Genomic DNA, 20,684 nt, shown 5'->3' with positions numbered 1-20,684 from the left:
CATTCTAAATGTTGCCTATTTGAGCTATTTTCACTCTGCTTTCTATAAAAATGCTGCTATATTTAATTTTCAAAATATATCTTATAAAATGAGTCTTTAATTATGGATAGGGCTGGATCAGGCTATGAGAGCTAATGAGAGATTCCCTCCGAGATTCTGCAATACAATTAACTCATGAATCACAACAGTCTCAGATTACAGATTTTTGTAAAAGATATTCCAATTCAGGTTTCACAAAACACCTCAGCTTTCATTAATCATCAGGAAACTTACCTCATTGGGAGAATACTCGCTCCCATTACTCTGTAATGTTAGGTCATTTTGCACCTAAAGGAAGAAAAAAAAATGCATGGTATGTTCCATCAGACTATAAATTTTTTAAGGCAAGAACTGAGTCTGACTTCTATCATATCCCTGGCACACAGGGATACAATGCCTAATACATAGAATTAATTTGTAGTTAAGTAGGCCATTCTTACTGTACACTTTCTAAAAACATGCAGCTATATTCACAGAAAAATACATCTAAAATATACAAACTAAGAAAAGGGATTTCCCAGAGTAAAGAGCTCAGCCCAAAGTACCTGTGAACATCAGCTTGCCAGGTTCCCCAGTAACCTGCAGGCTCCCACGTGCTGAGAGCATAAGGGTTTTCAGAAATGGCCCAAGGCAATAGTTCCCAAATACACAAAATCTCACTGGGAGCTTTTTAATGAACGAACACGCCTGAACCTAGGAAAGTCCTATGCTATCAATTCAACATCAGTTTGTTTTGACAACCAATGAGAAAACTCAATAGTTTATTTTACCCAGATCTGCCTTTTTTATAAGGTAATCAAGAACCCCAGGGAATTCCCTGGCGGTCCAGTGGTTAGGACTCCACACTTTCACAGTCGAAGGCCCAGGTTTGATTCCTGGTCAGGGAACGAATGGAGAAAGAAATGGCAACCCACTCCAGTGTTCTTGCCTGGACAATCCCAGGGAAAGGGGGAGCCTGGTGGACTGCCGTCTATGGGGTCGCACAGAGTCGGACACGACTGAAGCGACTTAGCAGCAGCAGCAGCAGGGAACTAAGATACCATAAGCCTTGCGACATGGCCAATGACAACAACAAAATCCCATTGATCCGCCCTATAAAAAATTTGGTGATAACTAATATAAACATGTTCATACGTATCACCAAACTAGTAAAAATTTAAGATGTCTATTCCTATTGTTGAGGACTGCTATTAAAAAACATTCCCAACTGTGACAAATTCAAGGGAATAACATATTTTTAGAATAAAATGTCATTGATTTCCCTACCTAATTAAATGTCTTAACTGCTAACAAGTAAGTTGCAGTTTTGATTCTCTATCAGAAACTCTGTTCTCCAATTTTCCCTGTGCTCCTCCACCATCCTTCCCCACTGGACATTTATTTATGTATAAGAGTATACTTTGTAGTTCTTCCTGGATGGATGCCAGTGCTACCCAAACTTAATGGGGACAGTCAACTAAAGTGTGTTAAAAGGAAGAGAATGCGGTGTGCTAATTACAAGGCATTTCACAATCTTGGTCTCACCAATGTAACTGGGCACCAGCCTCTCTCGTGGTGTTTCTGTCCGGTTTATGCTTCATGCTGATTCCGTCATGGCCACGCTGTCTTGCCCAGCACGGCCTCCTGGGACCCATCCAAATCCAAATCGCCCTTGAAATCTAGATTAATCTCTCTCTCCTTAAACTCTTATCCCTTCCCCTACTATCCCAGAGTACCTAAAACACCCAGGATAATGGGCCATCTCACAGTCATTTCTGCTTTCTCAATATCTATGGCTTCTTTCCTCCACAATTTTTAAAATGCCTTAAAAGTGAGGGCAACTTCGTCTCCTTCCTATTCCAGTCTTGGGTACTAAAAACAAGGCCACATCCAGCACAAGGACTCAACATAGACTGGCTAACTGATTCAAGACTCTGCTTACGAAACTGATTTCTTCCTGAATTGGGTGGAAGAAATAATACAGAAATAACCAGACCATAAAGGAGGGGCCCACTTAAGTTCCACATATCATGGGTACTGGCCTTGCTCATCCACCACTTTCTTCTCCATTCCTCCTTCTTGTGACTTTTCTTTTTCCACCGGAGCCAGAAATTCTCCCTCCCTTTTTAAAATCATGAAGACATATCTGTCATGGACAGAGAATTGCCCAAAGAAGGAAGATAAGGAATAAGAATTCCTTACACCAAACGTGACTCCTTGTTCCACCAAAAAGGAAAAAAAAAAAAAAAATTAACACTGTAAATCAGAGATGGAATGGAGATTTTTTTCCCCTAGAGGCTTGGTGTCTTCCTGATACTCCTAAAATCATGCACAGAGGAGGGCATCTATTTTACTGGTTCTGCAGGGTCTTCCCTGGTGGCCCAGTGGTTAAGACTCTGTGCTTCCAATGCAGGGGGCGTGGGTTCAACCCCTGGTCAGGGAACTAGGTCCCACATCTTAGTGAGAATCTCTGTGTGCTATGCGGCACAGCCAAAAAAAAAGATTAAAAAAGTGGGTCTGCAGCAGGATTCTACCATGGTCTCAAAGTATCTCTTCACTGACTACTAGTTGCAAGGGGAAATAAAACAATACTCAAATGGTGGAGAAATCAAGTTCCTCATCCACTGGGTGATCAAGTTACCATCACCAGTGAAGCTCAGACATTCACAATGTGCCTCTGAAGGTGATACCCTGAGAAGGACACCACGTCACCTGGGCAGCATCCCAGACAAGAACACAGAGACTCAATCTGATCATGAGGAAATATGAAGGATTTCTGTCCCACAAAATAAGAGGCAGTTCATTCTTTAAAAAAGAAGAGCACTATATTCTTTAAAATTTTAAGGTCATAAAAAATCAAAGAAAGGTTATAGAAATATCCAGAATAAAGGAAACTATAGGTACCTGACAACTATTGATTCTAAACTGGATCCTACTAAAGCGGAAAAAGTGCTGTGAAAAACGTCATTAGATCAATCTAAATATTTGGACTATGGAGAGCATATTAGACGAAACTATTTTATCAGTGTAAATTTATGAAGTTGATAACTGAAGTCGAGTTATATAGGATAAAATCCCTATTCTTAGGAAAGGTACATTGAGATGTTTAGGGAAAAGGACTATGACGTACAAAACTTATCCTTTAATTTTCAGAAAAAGAACTCTGGGGAGGAAGAGAGAGACAGATACCGCAAAAGTGGTAAAATGTTAATTACAGAAAATGTGGGTAAAAGGTTCTAATTTTTTTGTAACTTTTTGCAGACCTCTGTAATTTTTTAACCTTTTATAATTATTTCCAAGTAAAAAGCCAAATACAAAAGTAAGTCTGAACAGAATCAAAAGGAGCATGTCTCAAAAGGAGGGCCTCATGAATTAGACCCAGGACAGCCTTCACCTAAGAGGCTCCCTGATGTCCCACTCCTGGGTCATTGAGTGACTCTCCACTTGGGGAGGAGGGAGTGCAGTGACTCTAAGGACAGAGCAGAGGAACAGTCACAGCTAAAGTCAGGTGTCTGAGTTATAAGATGGATCCTAACTTACAGAAAATCGAGGAGAAGTTAGAGAGGTAGCCCACGCGAGTCCATAGTTAGCAAGCCTTTGAAATGGAAAGAAAACTCAATGTAATCCCAAATCACAATACTCAACTATGAAACCATATTCTCTAGGAACATGGGTTTTTAAACTATAGCTCTTTTCCTACTTATTTAACACAGAGACTTAGCTACTTAAGAGTGTGAGACTGCTTTACTATGGTACCTGTTCAGATAGCTCAAGCAACATAAGTTGGCTGTGTTGAAATTAGCCATCCTAAACCCATTCAGTAAGAAGGGATGAAACAGGCTGTAACCAATGTTTTACTCCCATGTCACTGACTCAGACCTCTCTCTCTCCCCGCTTTTATCTTTGGGACCTTCCAAGCTTATCTCTAGTTTTATGTCAAAATTGCTTTCTCTGCAGCCACCTGAATTTTACCCTACATAGCTACCTAACCTACCTTAACCTGTCCCCAAATTCCCCCATCAGTTTATCTTTGCTAGTCTCTTAATCCTCCTAGACGTTTCTCCAATCACTTACCCTTATCTTTAAAGTCTTTCCTAGTTTACATTCAGCTGGTCAGTTCATAGGCTGCTGGCACTGGCTGGTACTACCTCCAGTGTCCGACAGAGCCAGGTTTCCCTGTGGGTCTTATTTGCCATGGCCTGACTTAAAACTGTCTGACATAAAGACTTAGAGAATTCAATGGAAACAGTCAACTCTCATCTTCAATGGGAGGTGAAATAGAATAGATAAGCAGGAAAACTAAAGAAGCTAAAAGTATAAAAAAATTGAAAACCAGATCTTGAACAAATCTGAATACTGATCTCACTAATGAAAGTTCTTGTTCAGTCACTCAGTCGTGTCTGACTCTTTGCGACCCCATGAACTGCAGCACACCAGGCTTCTCTGTTCTTCACTGTCTCCTGGAGTTTGCTCAAACTCATGTCCATTGAGTCAATGATGCCAGGCAACCATCTCATCCTCTGTTGCCCCCTTTCCCCCGTCCTTAATCTTTCCGAGCATCAGGGTCTTTTCCAATGAGTCGGCTCTTCGCATCAGGTGGCCAAAGTGTTATAAAGAATGTTCTACCCCATGATACATCTTGACAGAATACGGTAGCCACTCTTCAGCGGCAGAATACTGCACCAGAACTCTGGTTCATCCAAGAGCAGCCTTACCTCACATTCTGGAGACCTCTCCAGCTGTATTTGACCACTGTAGGAATTACAGAATAAAAAGATATAAATATAATTTAAAGCAAAAATATTTCAATGTAAAAAGAGAAAATATACTGTTATAGAAAAGTCAACATACTTTAGTGTGGAGTCCTGTAATTCCAAGTCATCTGCTGGGTCCACAGGGTAAAAGTTTACAACGCTTCTCTCTGTAATATCTGTGCTTAATCTAAAGAGTAGGGGAGAAAAAGTGTTACCAAATTACTGAACTTTAATAAATCCTACTGCTTTTAGTTATATACTTAAAAGTTGTGTTTATCATTAGAATTGAGTAATAAAAGTTTTATGGTAGAAATTTCAAACTATATAGTTTCCTCACCATGACTATATATATATTTTTTAAATATAATTTTCAATCTACTTTGGTATCAAAATCCAACTTATTTGAAATACAATAGTAATTTCTGATGAGGTCATAAAAGTCATAGGTAGCACACACTAAATTTTATTAAGAACTTAATCAGTTTGTAGAAACAAGTAAAATTTCTCTCTACTATATTGTACATACACTATACTACAGATAAGTCCCAAGGGCATTTGTTTAACAGGAATATTAAAATAAAAAATTTCAAAATCAATTTTAGGTATGCATTTTATCTCTGAAATTTTCTTACAGTTTCTGAATTTCTGTAATTTTAAGAGCTGAATTTTTTTTAAGATCTATAAAACCAGGAATTTCTACAAGTCATATAAAAGTCACAAAGCTATTTTAAAAGGTGGGTATGCATTCATAGTATACAATCCTATTGAAAATCATATCTAACCAACAATCAGAAATCCTTGAGAGAAGAAATCAACAAAGGCAAAACAGGAAAGCAATATTCAACTAAATTTTTTGATGTTAAGGTCGCATGAAAGGTAAAGCTCTAAAATTTAATCCTATGATCAGTGACTTGATTAAAACAAACAAAGCAATCTGGTTCAAGGAAATGAGATAAAGGGAAATCTTAATGTGTATATAAACTTTTTATGACTATTATTCAAGCAGCTAGAAATAACTGACCTCTTGAAGTGCCCTCTCTTTATCAGAAGCAAAGACAGGGCTCTTTCTTTATCCCTATTACACCGGCTCACAGACACATTATTATCAAGTCAGAACTGTAGCAGTAGAATATCTATTTCAGGACGCACAACAAAGATCTATAGCAGCCAAAGCAGTCGATTGCTTTAGGAGGTCAAATCCATAAAAGTTTTACAACATAATATAATTTTAAAATAACAATCCACAAAGATGCAAATCAACTATCCCTGGGACGGTTACTCAAGGCTATTTTCCTCCACACCCACCAACTATGCCGACTGGCTAGACATCCTTGGCAACTTATTGCCTAAGACCTTTCCAAGCTGGAGTGGTATCTCCAGATCCTCAGCTCACCCACTTCTCATGAAGGAGCCACACCCGCCAGGGCACCCCGATCTTACTCTGGGTTCCAGTCCCACATTCCCTGGCCACTGCTATTTCCACCAAACGAAGCCGTTCTTTTTCACTTTGGGGCTCACGTATTCATCTTGAATTTGTAAGCAAAGTTTACTGGAAACGTGATACAAAGTGTAAGAAGGCAGAAATATTAAAACAGTATAAAGTTTGAGCCCAAGTGGGGGTCTTCTCTCTGCTACATCACGTCTTTGAGGCTCTATCTTGGACTCAAATTCCTTTCCCGTTGATAGGCTCACCCTTGGGAACTCCATCCATTTATAATACTGCTTCCATTACAACATATCTTATGAAAGTAACTTTTATTGTACTTTATTTATTTTTAAAATTTATCTGGCTGCACTGGGTCTTAGTTGCAGCATGTGGGATCCAGTTCTCTGACCAGGGATCGAACCCTGGCCCCTGCCTTGAGAGCTCGGAGTCTTAACCACTGAACCACCAGGGAAGTCCCTGAAAGTAACTTTTAAGTCTAAGTCTTGGAGCCCCAGACCTAAATATCTAGCAGCTGAATGGACACTATCACACTGCCACCTTGGATTCTATGCAGCAGGTCCTAAACTGATCCCAATATCCTCCTTCTCAAACTGGCTGCGCCCCATGGTTCTCCATCTCAGATGGAGACAGGAGGGGTCAGGTCTAAAACACCCTGGACTGTTTCCCTCCATCCTCACCCCCACTTCAAACAATCACCAAAGAACTACCACAGTATCTACTGCTGAGTATCTCCAATGTTTAAAAGTATAAATAAAAACCATAATTTAGAAACACTCAGAGAAAACTTCCATCTTGATATATTTGTTTCTAGTTTTAATTGTTAATGGGACCTGGGGCTTCCCTGGTAGCTCAGCTGGTAAAGAAACCTCTTGCAATGCAAGAGACCCTGGTTCAATTCCTGGGTCAGGAAGATCTGCTGCAGAAGAGATAGGCTACCCACTTTAGTATTCCTGGGCTTCCCTGGTGGCTCAGCTGGTAAAGAATCCGCCTGCAATGCGGGAGACCTGGGTTCAATCCCCTGGGTTGGGAAGATCCCCTGGAGAAGGCAAGAGCTACCCCACTCCGGTATTCCAGCCTGGAGAATTCCATGGACTGTATAGTCCATGGGGTCTCAAAGAGGCAGACACGAATGAGCAACTTTCACTATCCACTCATTCTACTTATATCATTGGGATCAAATTTTATGTACTTTTACACTTTTTAAAGTTAACATTATATAGTGAGCAACCTAAAATGCATTGGAAAGTTTAAAAAAACGTATTGGTCACATACTTCATCTTATTAGGGACCATAATTTAAGTATCTCCAAACTGTTAGATCATTGCCTTTTCCCCAAATATTTGCTAGGAAAAACACCTCTTTCCCCTCACAACTGCTGTTCATGTCTCTGTCCCTTAGGATACATTTTTGGAATTAATTCAAAAGCTTTCTGTCTATTTTTAGGCTATGGCAGAAACTACAAGGATGCCTTCTGGAGAACGGTTCTGCCAGTGCACCTTTCCACCAGCAGTTATTTATTATTTCAAATCCTCACAACAGTAAAAGACATGTACTTATAGCACATTTTACAGATGAGAAAACTGGGGTACAGAGAACTTATGTAACTCATCCAGGGTACCTGGTGCTAGAGCCGGGATTGCAACCAGTGTCTGGCTGACCAAGGCGTGTTCTCCTCCAGTCATACTATTTCCTCGCTCCATATAATTACTCTCTCTGTGTGCCTCTCTCTCTATCTCAAACTCCCTCTCTCTCTCTCACATACACACACACAGAAGCTCTCTTCTCCCTGTTTCCACCTTTCTCACTGACTGCTCTGAGTTAGAATGTGAAACTCAGCTTTTTAAGGAACACACCTCGATTAGGTGCTTACAAATAAGCCAGACTCTGAGCCAACCATGAGGGAAAATGAACACGCATCATCACATGTTAAAGCCACCGCTGCCTCCTACATATGAAAGTAAGTCTCAGCTCCTCAACCCTGAATTTGAAGTCACACCTGCGTCACTCCGAACAGCTCCTCTGTGAAGTCCCACTCCTGGCTGCACATCAGAAGCACCAGCAGAACTTTTTAAAAAATGAAAATGGCCAGGCTCCCCGCACCACTGGCAGTGTCAGGCAGAGTGCCTGTGTTTTGAAACTTCTACAAATGATACTGAAGCACAGCCAGCATGGGAGATCACCTTTTCCGCTTGAGATTTTCCAAGTTTGTTCCACTCTTCTTGACCTCCATGCCTTTGCATGAGCTTTTAATTCATTCAGTCCAGAATTCGCTTTCTCCTTGAAAGTGCTAGCTGTTAAAGGCCCAGGTGAAATACTCTAAACTTCAGAAGGCTGGCTGAGCCACCTCCGCTTTTCCATCCGGAGTCAGGCATTCATTCTATCGCTTGTTTCCTTCACGTCAAGCCCTTAAATCCATTACACTTATAAATCACTACTCAAGGCAACGTCTGTTGTGGTCGTTTAAGTTCTTGGAAGGAAGAGCTGTGTCTTGTTCATCCTTATATCCCCCAATGTACACACTGCACATCTTTCCATGCTCTAAGCACTCAACTAATGTCAGCAGAATTGAAATGCTTTTCAAATCAATTGCTGAAGGTTTCCAGCCATGCTCAGCCTGACCTGTGAGTATTCCTTCAGAGCCAGGAACAGTGGTGGTGCACTCTCTCTGGCACTCTGGGACTCACTAATAACTCTTTTCATAAATTCCCAGAACCTGGTGTGATTTCCACACCCACCATATTACAAGACCACATCATCTTCACATTTAAATCCCCATAAACCCTGAACAGTTTACCAGGGATAACCTTTGGATCTATTTCTCCATCAATACTGCATTACTGAAAAATATTTTGTCCATGGGCATTCTATTATCTTCAGCTAAAAAATCAAAAACTATGCTGATTGCATATAGTGCCTATTATTGATAATGACTAATTCAATTAAAAAATTATCACCCAAATCTTTGGAAGTATTAAATTTAGTTAACATACACTTGGCACCATATGTATGGATGACTGAGTCACTGTGCTGTACAGCAGAAATTAAACACAGCATAGTAAATCAACTATACTTCAATAAAAATTTTTAAAAAGAAATAAATATGGTAGCACATGATAAATTAATACTTGCCCTTTTTAGAAAATCTCTTATATTTCTATATTCCAGGGGTTTAAACTTCATTAATATAAAATATGCACTTTGACTATTTCTGTTGTCTAAACATTATACAAAGATCACCCTATGAATTGCATGAAGGATGAATGAATTTCTAGAAACGACGAACAGGGGGTAGTTGATCTCAATCCCTCCAGAAGTTTGACTCTTTTGTTTATGCATCTTGGGAGAACAGACAGTTAAAACTAACTTTTCTTTCAGTGGTTAGTGGTGAGCCCATACTGTGCGTTACAGATACTTAAAAAACTGAGAGAATGCACTCAATAAGTCAGTGTACTTCATGGACCCATGGAACCTGGGCCAGGGCAAGACACACATACCTGCTGGGATCTTGCAGCAAATCCACCGCTTCCCTCAGCTGTTCAATCATTGCTATATCGAGGTCCTGGTCTTTGGATGCACTTATTCTGCAGCATGAAACCAAGCGTGAGACTGAAAATGACCACTAGATCACAGATAGCACCTGGGTTCTCAAGAGCAAACTTACAAAAATCCACCTCACATCACAAAAATGATTTTGACAAACTGAGCATTTTAATGGAGATGTGTCAGAACTCTGTGGGGTGGGCTTCCAGAGTTGCTGGGGTGGGGGAGCCAGCTTGGCTGTAAAACATATCACTCAAAGTCTCTATGCCCCTGGGCCCCCATCTGCTCAACTGTAACACGAGGGCAATGGACAAGCTGAGTGGTTCTCAGTCCAGGCTCTTTAAGCAGTAAAATCATCTCAGGTGCTTTAAAAAAATGCCAGGTCTGATAGTCCCAAGCAGGCTGTCTAGGGCTTGAACATTTTATTAAGGTTTACAGATGATACTGATTTACAGGCAGAGTTGGGAACAACAGATGTAAGATTGAAAATGGGGTTTCCAAAGATTTACATAGTTTAAAAACTTTCTCTATAAAATCCATTTCCCTATAATTCTATGACTCTATAATCAAGCTAGTCCTCCTCCTCCTCCTCAGCATATCCAATGAACAGCTGTCTGTACTAGACAGTAATTTGAAAGGAACTCCGCAATATTTTTAAAAGGCAAGAGAGATTTGATCATGGTTACTGCTTTCCACTACAGAACATAAGTCAATGTCTTTCTATAAGTGGAGAAAGTTTTAATGATGAAGTAAATTCTCACTAAGAGGAAAACCCTCATGAAGTTTGATGGAAGGTCCAGGCCTATATGCTGGATCATGGAAAACAAAATCCTGGGAACCAAAAATCTACCCTATGCCATATGGTCCAAACTCAACCCCCTGGAAAAGGTTCACTGTCTTGACAGATCACTCATGCCCTCCTGCGTAAAGCTAGCCAAGTAAATCTTTATATGCAGTAGACTGGAAGGGATGGCCATCTGGTGTGAGATTCCTTGGGTTCAATCCTAGCCCTCTGTAACCCTGGGGCAAGATGATCAGTCTCCCTGTGCCTCAGTTTTGTCATCGGCAAAATGAGGGATAAAAACAGAATTTATCCCATAGGATTGTTGTAAAGAAGAAATGAGTTACAACCGGTGAAGTACTCAGGACAGTGCGTGGCATGTGGTATTTAACAAACATTAGCTAGCGCAACTATTAGACTTAGGACCAAGACCTCAGAAGTATATCGTTTTCTCAGGCCTTGAGGACTCTGGGGAAGGAAGTGGGAACAGGACCATATATCATTTTAAAAGGTCCATCTGTTGGTTGGTTCAGACAAAGGAAAGTAAGCTGAAATCTTTAGTCCAGCAATTCTATCTCATTTCCTGAATCACATTCTACCCAGAGCCTCATATCAGATAAAACTCACGGCCAGGGAAGGGGTATGACCTAGTACCGTGTGGTCCCAATACTATGACAATAAGCACCCGTGGGTAAACTTGCACCCTCTGATCAATACCATTGGATAGGACTATCAGGTTGCCCAAAGAAAAGTGGCCCACAATTCTATCATGACAGAGCTGCTGTTCCACTTGTCATGTGCACTTTACAGGATGGAGGCTCATCCCCAGCTCTGGGTACTCACGTCCCCTCGGAAGGCCAGTGTGCATCCTCTTCTATCCGTAACAGTTCTTCACAGGCCTCAGTCCTTTCCTATGGGACAGAACACACAGGTCTCCTGAGAGCCACTGGCTCTGATAGTCAGCAGTCTAAACCTGCCTCCGTCCATGTTCGTGGCAGCACTACTCACAACAGCCAAAAAGTGGAGACGACCCAAGTGGCCGTGGATGGATGCATGGAGAAAATGCGGTCTAGACATACAATAGAATATCGTCCAGGCTTCAAAATGTAGGAAATTGTGATACATGTTACAACATAGATGTCCCTAAGGACAACGTGCTAAGTGAAATTAATCAATCACGAAAAAAAACACTATGATTTCACATACAGGAGGTCCCTACAATAGTCAAATTCACAAAGACAGAAGGTAGAATGGTAGTTGCCAGAGGAGAGGGGAGAGAGATTGGGAAGTTACTGTTTAATGGGTAAGGAGCTTCTGTTTTACAAGATGAAAAGAACTCTGGAGATGGATGGTGGGGATGGTTACACAACAAGGTAAATATACCTAGCGCTGAATTGTACACTTAAAAAAAACGGCTGAGATGGTAAGTTTTAGGTCATATGCATTTTACCACAATTAAAAATAAAAGACATGGAAGCCTGGTGTGCTGCAGTTCATGGGGTTGCAGAGTCAGACACGACTTAGCAACTCAACAATAACAACAATAAAACATTAAAATTTAAAAAAAGAGAGCCTGACTCTGGACTCTGGATAAGAGTCAGAAATGCAAAGCTTAACTCGATTCCTCATCGCCCTCTTAGCACCTCCTGATGTTGACAGATTCCTCCACTGAGCTTGTCAGTTACATGGAAATATGCATTCTACTGTTTGTGAGGACCGTGTGTGTGTGTGTGCGCGCGCGCGCGTGTGCCTGCGTGTGCTATTAGGAAAAAGGGAAGCATAAAGACTTAACGACAGAAAATGCCTCAAATTGCATCTGATGGTTTTCATGTGTAAAACATCCAGATTTCACTGAAATGCACCCCTCTCCTCTGATCCCAAAGAAGCGCTCTGGTGGGAATCTTTAGAAAGGCCTCTCCCCCTGTTGGAACTTCCATGCGCTGCTCTCCACTTTGATCTCCAACACAGAGAAATACTGCTTTAACTCAGCTGACAGCTAAAACGGAAGCCATCCCTGAAAGTGGGAACATTCCCCTAGCAAGCAAGGTACAACAGACAAAAGGCTTGTTTTCTGTGTCAAAGTTCTGACACATTATTAACTAACTCAGGCCCAGCCAACTCTCCAGATGTGTCATGGAGAACAAGTCTCATTCTAAGGAGGGATCTAACTGCTTGATGTCAACCACTGGCTTGAAAAACACTGGACTCTTTTTTTTTAAAAAAAAAAGAAAAACACTTAGATTTTTTCTATATTGATTACACATTTTGTGCATAATAAAAATCAATATATAAATTACTGCACCTCTATCCAAGTGATAGTGAAATTTATGGGTGAAAATACACAACCAGAAATAACTAAGAAAACATGTTCTTGTCCCTTCCTATTGGGTTTCAACTATAGGAGCCATGGGTATTTCCTTCCAAGTTTCAGTTTCACAATAAAAAGTAGCCAATATAAAACAAAAAATGTATAAAACATCTATTTCAGTACTTTGCTAAGTTAGATGGCTATACAGTCAATAAACATTATTCACTGATTTGGTATTTATGAATTTATCTACTATCTGAAATCTATTTGTCACCCCAAAATCAATACTTGTGGTGATTTTGTAGACACATGCAGAGCCTGGTGAAAAACCAGAGTCCCCAACCCCAACATACACTTCCGCAGTTGAGGCTGAACAAGGGGAGGTCACCCATGCTTTTTTGTTTCAGCTTTCAGACTGTAAAAAAGAGTCCTTTTCAGAGTCTACTTAGTATCACATTTTCACATTTTGATGCTTTTCTTTGGTGATTTTGCATTTAAAATGCCCCCTAGAGTAGTACCAGAGTGCTGTCTTATTATCCTAAGCATGAGAAGGCTATGATGTACCCTAAGGAGAAAATACCTGTGTTAGGTAAGCTTCCTTTTCTGCATGAGTTACAGGGTCTTTCTTGGCTGCAAGTTCAATGTTAACAAACCAACAATCCACATTAAATAAGGTGTCTTGAGGCAGGAACACACATAAAACCAGGTTATATACCAACCAGCTAACAAATATGTGACCAGAGGCTCGTAGGAACCTAATCCTGTATTTCCTATGGGAGCAACAGTTCAGGATTAGACAATTCAGTGTTTGAGGAGACTTTATATAACAGAACTATGTGAATGAGGATCAACTGTAGTTACAAAAGCACAAGATGCTACTTCAGTGAAGGAGAGGAGACACGATTATACAAAACACAGAGCTCTCGATGGTCGAGGGCTGAGTAATTCAGTACACTGGATAGCAGTCAAACACACTCACACTTTACAACGGGCCTGATTTCGGTGTACAACTTTTCACTGTAGATTTAGGTTTTGTTTTACTGTTAGAGTTCTCCACCTGCCAAGAGAAGCCTCCTGCAGGAGTGTTTACTCGGGAAACATCTGGGGTAGATTTCTACACTCAGCTTTGTTCCCCTAGACTCCGCCTACAGGACCCATTCTGTACAGAAGCCATTTCCATGGAGCCGGTGCCTCCCGAAACCTCTAAATCTAGGAAACCTGCTTTTCTGAAACAACCTGCTTTTTTAATTTTATTATCACTTTAACTGTTTTCTTTCAGGGCTTCCACCATTAGACCCTTAACTTGAACTGTTTATAAAAGAAAGACCAAAGCCCATTTTCCCACATTTTTGTGACAGACTTGTCTCAGAATTAACAGACAGGCATCAAATGTGGGAGTGTCCTGTGAGAGCCACCGGCTGGAGAGTCACGGTCTGAGATTCTCACTTTAGGAGAATGCCTGGCAGGGTGGGATGCTGGATGCTCAGCAGGGGTTGGGGGACTCCTGCTGTCATCCGAATAAGCAGTGATGAGGCTCCACTGAAGCCACATCAGAGCAGGAGGAGGACAGAAGGAGGCAGTGCGGGTGAGGGAATTTGAAATAAGAGCTGATGAATTAAATATACAGAATAACGAATTAGGTTTTCTGCAAATGTGTGTCATATGCCAGGATCACTGTGTTTGCTTTGAGCACACCCAAGTCTCCTACAGTGTACCGTTCAGCTGTTTTTCTCCCAGTTCCCTCGAAGGTGATGCTCGGAGACATTCGTTTAGATAGAGCGCAGCCATCCTAGCACCATCCTCAGGAAATAAGGACCAGCACCTGAAGACCCCAGGCCTGACTTTAACACGGCAACTCAGAGACCACCGTCTCTCACCACCCACAAGGTATCTGAACTAAACCAAAAGGATTATCTTCGTGATCCCTGGGTGCCATGACCAAGGCCAAAGCACTGACAGGAACAAACCAAGGCACGTAATCCTGTCACAAAGTGGAACCTTAACCGCCAGCTTTGTAAAGGGCTGGTTTTCCCCTCATTGTTGCCGCTCCTGTGATGAAGGTTCGTCTGACAATTTAGTGACTTCATCCAACCTTTCAACATCTCAGCGCCACTAACCCTGCTCAGGAATAAGTGACCTCAGAGAAACCTTCCTAAAAAGGGAACATATTCCTCTAAAAGTCTTCATTTTTTCTCCTTTTACTATAAATACGCTCTCAAGAAAAGCATTTTCCTAGGATACATTGAAAAGCACGTGAAACTTCGTTTTAGCTTTTACTGGATGGTCACAGCAATTCTGATAAATTTCCTGATTTACCTGATGCACTGACTGCTGGAAAGCTTAGTAATTTCCGAATACAAAAGAAAATCATACATAAACACAGATAGGCATGGATGGCAGGGATCAGGTCCTCATGTCAGCAGACAGACACACGAGGCATTGAGAAGATGGTACAGAGGCCTGAGGAAGGTGGCAAAAAGCCGAGAGTGAAGGCGATGGGTTGGAAACCTTGAACTTAAACTCTAAGGCGCCAAACAGAACTCAGTAAGTTAAGAAATTATTAACAGTTGATCCTCAACTTGCCTTCATGTAGTTTATAAATTCCGAATGGAGCACATCTGTTCCGTGGGAAAACTGGCCTCTGTCTTCTCCTGAGTTGTCACTGTCACTCACAAGCGAAGGCGCTGGCTGAAATTCCTGATGAAATCCCCCTGTTAGGAAAATAAAAAGAGAGAGACAAAGCATGATTTAATAAACAGATGAACAAAAACACAGATGACTCTAAAATACATCATCTAGCTTCCCAATCTTCTCCCCGATCTCTTCTGGAGGCATATGGTGACCCAAGTTTTATCTTCCCTATCGGATGTGAGGACAAGGTGAAAAAAAGAGAAAGAAGGGGAATAAAAGTAAAAGAAATAGAAAACCCCAAATCTAATCATCAAGGCCTCTTGATCTAAAGCAGTGGGATGGGTGGGGTGGGAGGAAGGTCCAAGCGGGAGGGGATATAGGTACACGAATAGCTGATTCACTTCGTTGTGCAGCAGCATCTAACACAACTCTATAAAACAATTATCCTCCAAATAGTAACATTTTTAAAAGTCACAGCCTCTTTATGGTTTAGTTTCGTATGACAGAATCTGCTGTAATTTTTTTTAAGGAACAGAGAAGACAAAAACATAAAAGTGGACTTTTTTGCACTCTCAGCAACATGTGACAAGTAAGTATTTCAAATTCAAAATTCAGTGAACAGTTACTGAGCAACTACTAAATAAACGGCAGGTATAATGCTAAACATTCTAGGAATTTGAAAAACTAGTGAACATGGTAAGAAAGTGTGGGAAAGGACAAAAGTAAGGACCCAAAATCATAACATGAAAAGTGACTATGATGAGGGCCATATGGAGGGGAAAGCGCTGTCTGTCAGAGCTCATCCAACCGGACTGGGCTCTAGATGCTGCAGGACAGGAACAAGGAGCAAAGGTGGATCTCTTCCAGCTGCTCTGGACGCTGGAAAGAACCAAGGAGGACCACATCACCTTCAAGGATTTCTGCCTGCCTGCTAAGTTGCTTCAGTCGTTTCTGACTCTTTGCGACCCCAACGAGTCCTAGCCCACCAGGCTCCTCTGTCCATGGGATTCCCCAGGCAAGAATACTGGAGGGGTCGCCATGCCTTCCTCCAGGAGATCTTCCCCACCCAGAGACTGAACCCATGTCTTACGTCTCTTGCATTGGCAGGTGAGTTCTTTACCACTAGTGCCACCTGGGAAGACCTCAAAGACTTCTAGCCAGCAAAAAACAGCCACTTCTAGAACAGAGGGAACAGTTAGAACTGGACATGGAACAACAGACTGGTTCCAAATTGGGAAAGGAGTACGTCAAGGCTGTATATTGTCACCCTGCTTATTGAACTTATATGCAGAGTACATCATGCAAAACGCTGGGCTGGATGAAGCACAAGCTGGAATCAAGATTGCCGGGAGAAACATCAAAAACCTCAGATATGCAGATGACACCACCCTTATGGCAGAAAGTGAAGAGGAACTAAAGAGCCTCTTGATGAAAGTGAAAGAGGAGAGTGAAAAAACTGGCTTAAAACGCAATATTCAAAAAACTAAGATCATGGCATCCAGTCCCATCACTTCATGGCAAATAGATGGCAAAACAATGAAAACAGTGACAGACTTTCTTTCCTTGGGCTCCAAAATCACTGCAAATAGTGACTGAAGCCATGAAATTAAAAGATGCTTGCTCCTTGGAAGAAAACCTATGACAAACCTAGACAGCATATTAAAAAGCAGGGATATTACTTTGCCGACAAATGTCCATCTAGTCAAAGTTATGTTTTTTCCAGTAGTCATGTATGGATGTGAGAGGTGGACCATAAAGAAAGCTGAGTGCCAAAGAATTGATGCTTTTGAACTGTGGTGTTTGAGAAGACTCTTGAGAGTCCCTTGGACTACAAGGAGATCAAAGCAGTCAATCCTAAAGGAAATCAGTCCTGAATAGAAGGACTGATGCTGAAGCTGAAGCTCCAATACTTTGGCCACCTAATGCGAAGAGCTGACTCACTGGAAAAGACCCTGACGCTGGGAAAGATTGAGGGCAGGAGAAGAAGGGGATGACAGAGGATGAGATGGATGGATGGCATCAATGACTCGATAAACATGAATTTGAGTAAACTCCAGGAGATGGTGAAGGACAGGGAAGCCTGGTGTGCTACAGTCCACTGGGTTGCAAAGTCGGACACGACTGAGCGACTGAACTGAACCGAACTTCCTCAGCTATAGATAGAGTGCTTAGAGTATCCATGTCAGAGTTTTGAATTTTAAATGAGATCACCTTCACAGATTAGCCAGTGCCTGCTGCATATGAAATGCTCAATAAACAGTAACTACTGTATTATTGTTGCCATATTTCTACATATTTTAAACACAGCATTTGGAACTTAAAAACAAGCACTTCGCCAGACTTCCCTGGTGGTCAGTGGCTAGGACTCCATGTCCCCAATGCAGCGTCCAGGGTTCGATCCCTGGTAGGGGAAATGGATCCTGATGCCACAACTAAGAGTTTATATGCCACAACGAAATCCTACATGCCACAACAAAGATGGGAGATCCCCAGGGTCCCAACTAAGACAAGTGCAGCCAAATAACTGAACGCTAGTGAAAACAAAACAATCATTTTCTTCCCATCCTTCCTTCTGAGACCTTGAACTGGGCTAAGGCGATGGCAGGGGTCCTCCTTCATTTGCTCTTCTTCCATGATGTTTGACATTGGCACATTGAGACTAACGGCGTCTTCATCAGAAGGCTGAAAAGAAACGAGGCACTGTCTGATTCAAGGGAGAAGTGTTATCAAGGCAGATTAAGAGAATGTTTTGTGATCAAAAAAAAAAAAAAAAAAAGTACTGTGATTCTCACAAATGTAGTACTGATTAAAAGAGACCAAAGGACAATGCCACTAAAATATAAATTCAAAGACCGGCAAAATTAATCTATGGTGTTTGAAGTCTGGATAGCGGCTGCTCTTGGGTTGGAGGTGGGTGCATGAGGAGGTCTTCCTGGGTGGCTGGTACAGTTCTCTTTCTCTAACTAGGAACTGTTTGTATGAGTGTGCTCGCTTGTTCAAAATTCATCAAGCTAACACACACATACTTTTCTGTACGTACGTTTTGATTTGAAAATTTTTCAGGTACCTAATGATATTTTCTAATCTAAGAGTCAGGACGCTGAGAAGGACTGGATAACACCTGATAGAATAAAGAAATAACTGGAAATCCACTACCAAGCTAGCCCTAAGTCTAATCGATCGCCATCATGGTAACGGTGCTCTGAGATCTGACAACAATACTGATTTACCAAAAGCACATTAAGGTTTCATGAGGCCAAATACAGAGAGCAGGCAGCCAACCCCTGAAACACCTCATTTATTCACAGTGCATCTTACACGTAACATCAAGCTTCAGTTTATTTCCCTGTTTAGGTAGAGGAAGCTGTTTTAAATATAGTTTAAATATAGTACTTAAAAGGAACATGGGTTCTGTGCAATTTTCAGAATAATGCTTCTATTTAGTAATCAGACTTGGTTCTCCCTTGGGCTCTTGTTTCCCACACTAACTGATGAAGCTTGTTCAAATAATCTATGATTCTGTCACACGTGAAACATGAAGCCTCATGTATTTTCCTATGTCTCCACTTTAGCTTCACTATTTCGTGAAAAGCTTTTCCAATCACAGGGATCAGGAACCCCCACAACTTCAGGTGACTGTGGCTTGCTCCTAAACTCCCGAGGCTGTGACTTGTACCACACCGTGTTCGTCTTACTTTTGGACACACGCACAGACTGTTCAGAAACTGGCAGAAAACAAATGTGCATTTCATTCCTTACCCAGCTCCTTACTGGGCCTCACATTTGTTTTCTGCTTGCTTATCTGAGTAACAAATGTTAAAATTAATCGGACAATGGCAACAGCCAAAGAGGGAATGAGGTGTGAATTCTGAACCCCACAAGGAGATATTAAGTAGGGAGCAAGATTGACTGACCACAGATGATAACATATTCGCCAAATAAAGTGAAAATAGAAAGTTACATAGAATAATTCAGAACCTTTATCCGTGTAAAACACACATTTCTTGGAGGTGTTCTCAGGTAATGAGACTACCATGTGCAATAAACAGGAAGACAAAAAGCTAATGAGAAATGTGCACACTTTATTCTATTCAACATAATCTTTTCTGCAGTCCTTCCTTCTAACCCTCCTCCCACCTTTAAAAACTTAGCAAAATTCCAAGATATGCATCTAGTTAAAAAGGAGAAAATAAACCCTTGGCCTCCTTTTAGAATATTAGCATCCTACTTATACTAAGTGGGAACAAAAGGATAATGAAGTTCTTTGTTTAATGTTTTATTAATGAACTTAATTATCCCTAGAAGACAGACAAAGGATAAAGCAGAGTCTGTTTTAATTTAACAGAAAATAAGCTCGGGTGAGTAATTTCTGAAACAATGGGCTATTTCAGGGGACTTATGAGTTTTAATACAGCTAAGGGAGCTGAATTAAATAAAACTTGCAAAGCAATGTGTTGAGTATTTTTTCCCCCACGGAACCACAGTAAACTACTCATGTAGGTTCATAAGGGTAATTTCACATGTAGGTTCATAAGGGTAATTTCATTTTATAGATATTAGCCTTCTTTTTCTGCCTATAAACTCTTCTTCCTTTTGAAATATTCTATATTAGAAAAATATTAAGGCATACTAATTTTTAATATATTGCCTTATGAAATATTTTGTGGGAAATAAATTTAAATATCTTAGCTACATATTAAATCTCAAATGCCTAAAGAAAACAGGGAAAAGGCAATTTTCCTGGCTTTATATATACAAAGAGTAAAAATTCAGATTTCTTAGAGTAACTGAGGTACTAATCACATCTTAAAAGAGTATTATCAGTCGCTAAATCGTGTTTGACTCTTTTGTGACCTCATGGACTGTAGCCCACCAGGCTCCTCTGTCCATGGAATTCTCCAGGCAAGAATACTGGAGTGGGTGGCCATTTCCTTCTCCAGGGGATCTTCCCGACCCAGGAATCAAACCCATTTCTCCTGCACTGGCAGGCTATTCTTTATCACTGGGCCACCAGGGAAGCCCTTAAAAGAGTATTACAATGGTTCATAATTAAATAACCACAAAAACTCAGTGTGTGAGTGTGTACGCATGTGTCGCTCAGTCCAACTCAGTAAATTCCCTCAAAAAGGGAAGGCATCATGATGTGTTTGTGTGTGTGTGCATGTGTGTGTGAAGGCATCATGATACATCCACCCCTATCCCAGC

At 41.1% G+C, this 20,684-nt stretch overlaps 1 protein-coding gene across 2 annotated transcripts in view; it reads right to left on the bottom strand.

Annotated features, from left to right (window-relative positions):
- Window positions 1-20,684, bottom strand: part of LRCH1 (leucine rich repeats and calponin homology domain containing 1) — a 215,336-nt gene that overhangs the window by 41,728 nt on the left and 152,924 nt on the right. For both annotated transcript variants that reach the window (XM_086328954.1, XM_086328955.1), the window contains exons 8-14: window positions 18,059-18,161; window positions 15,432-15,559; window positions 11,384-11,451; window positions 9,714-9,800; window positions 4,870-4,959; window positions 4,734-4,770; window positions 274-327 (exon numbers count right to left, since the gene is read on the bottom strand). In XM_086328954.1, the coding sequence (XP_086185080.1) occupies window positions 274-327; window positions 4,734-4,770; window positions 4,870-4,959; window positions 9,714-9,800; window positions 11,384-11,451; window positions 15,432-15,559; window positions 18,059-18,161 (567 nt within the window). The remainder of the gene's footprint in view (window positions 1-273; window positions 328-4,733; window positions 4,771-4,869; window positions 4,960-9,713; window positions 9,801-11,383; window positions 11,452-15,431; window positions 15,560-18,058; window positions 18,162-20,684) is intronic.

This window comes from Bos grunniens, chromosome 12, assembly GCF_055505025.1.
Source record: "Bos grunniens cultivar Pamir isolate PY7600 chromosome 12, Bosgru_T2T1.0, whole genome shotgun sequence".
Classification (NCBI taxonomy): domain Eukaryota; kingdom Metazoa; phylum Chordata; class Mammalia; order Artiodactyla; family Bovidae; genus Bos; species Bos grunniens.
This window is presented reverse-complemented; position numbering and strand designations above follow the sequence as displayed.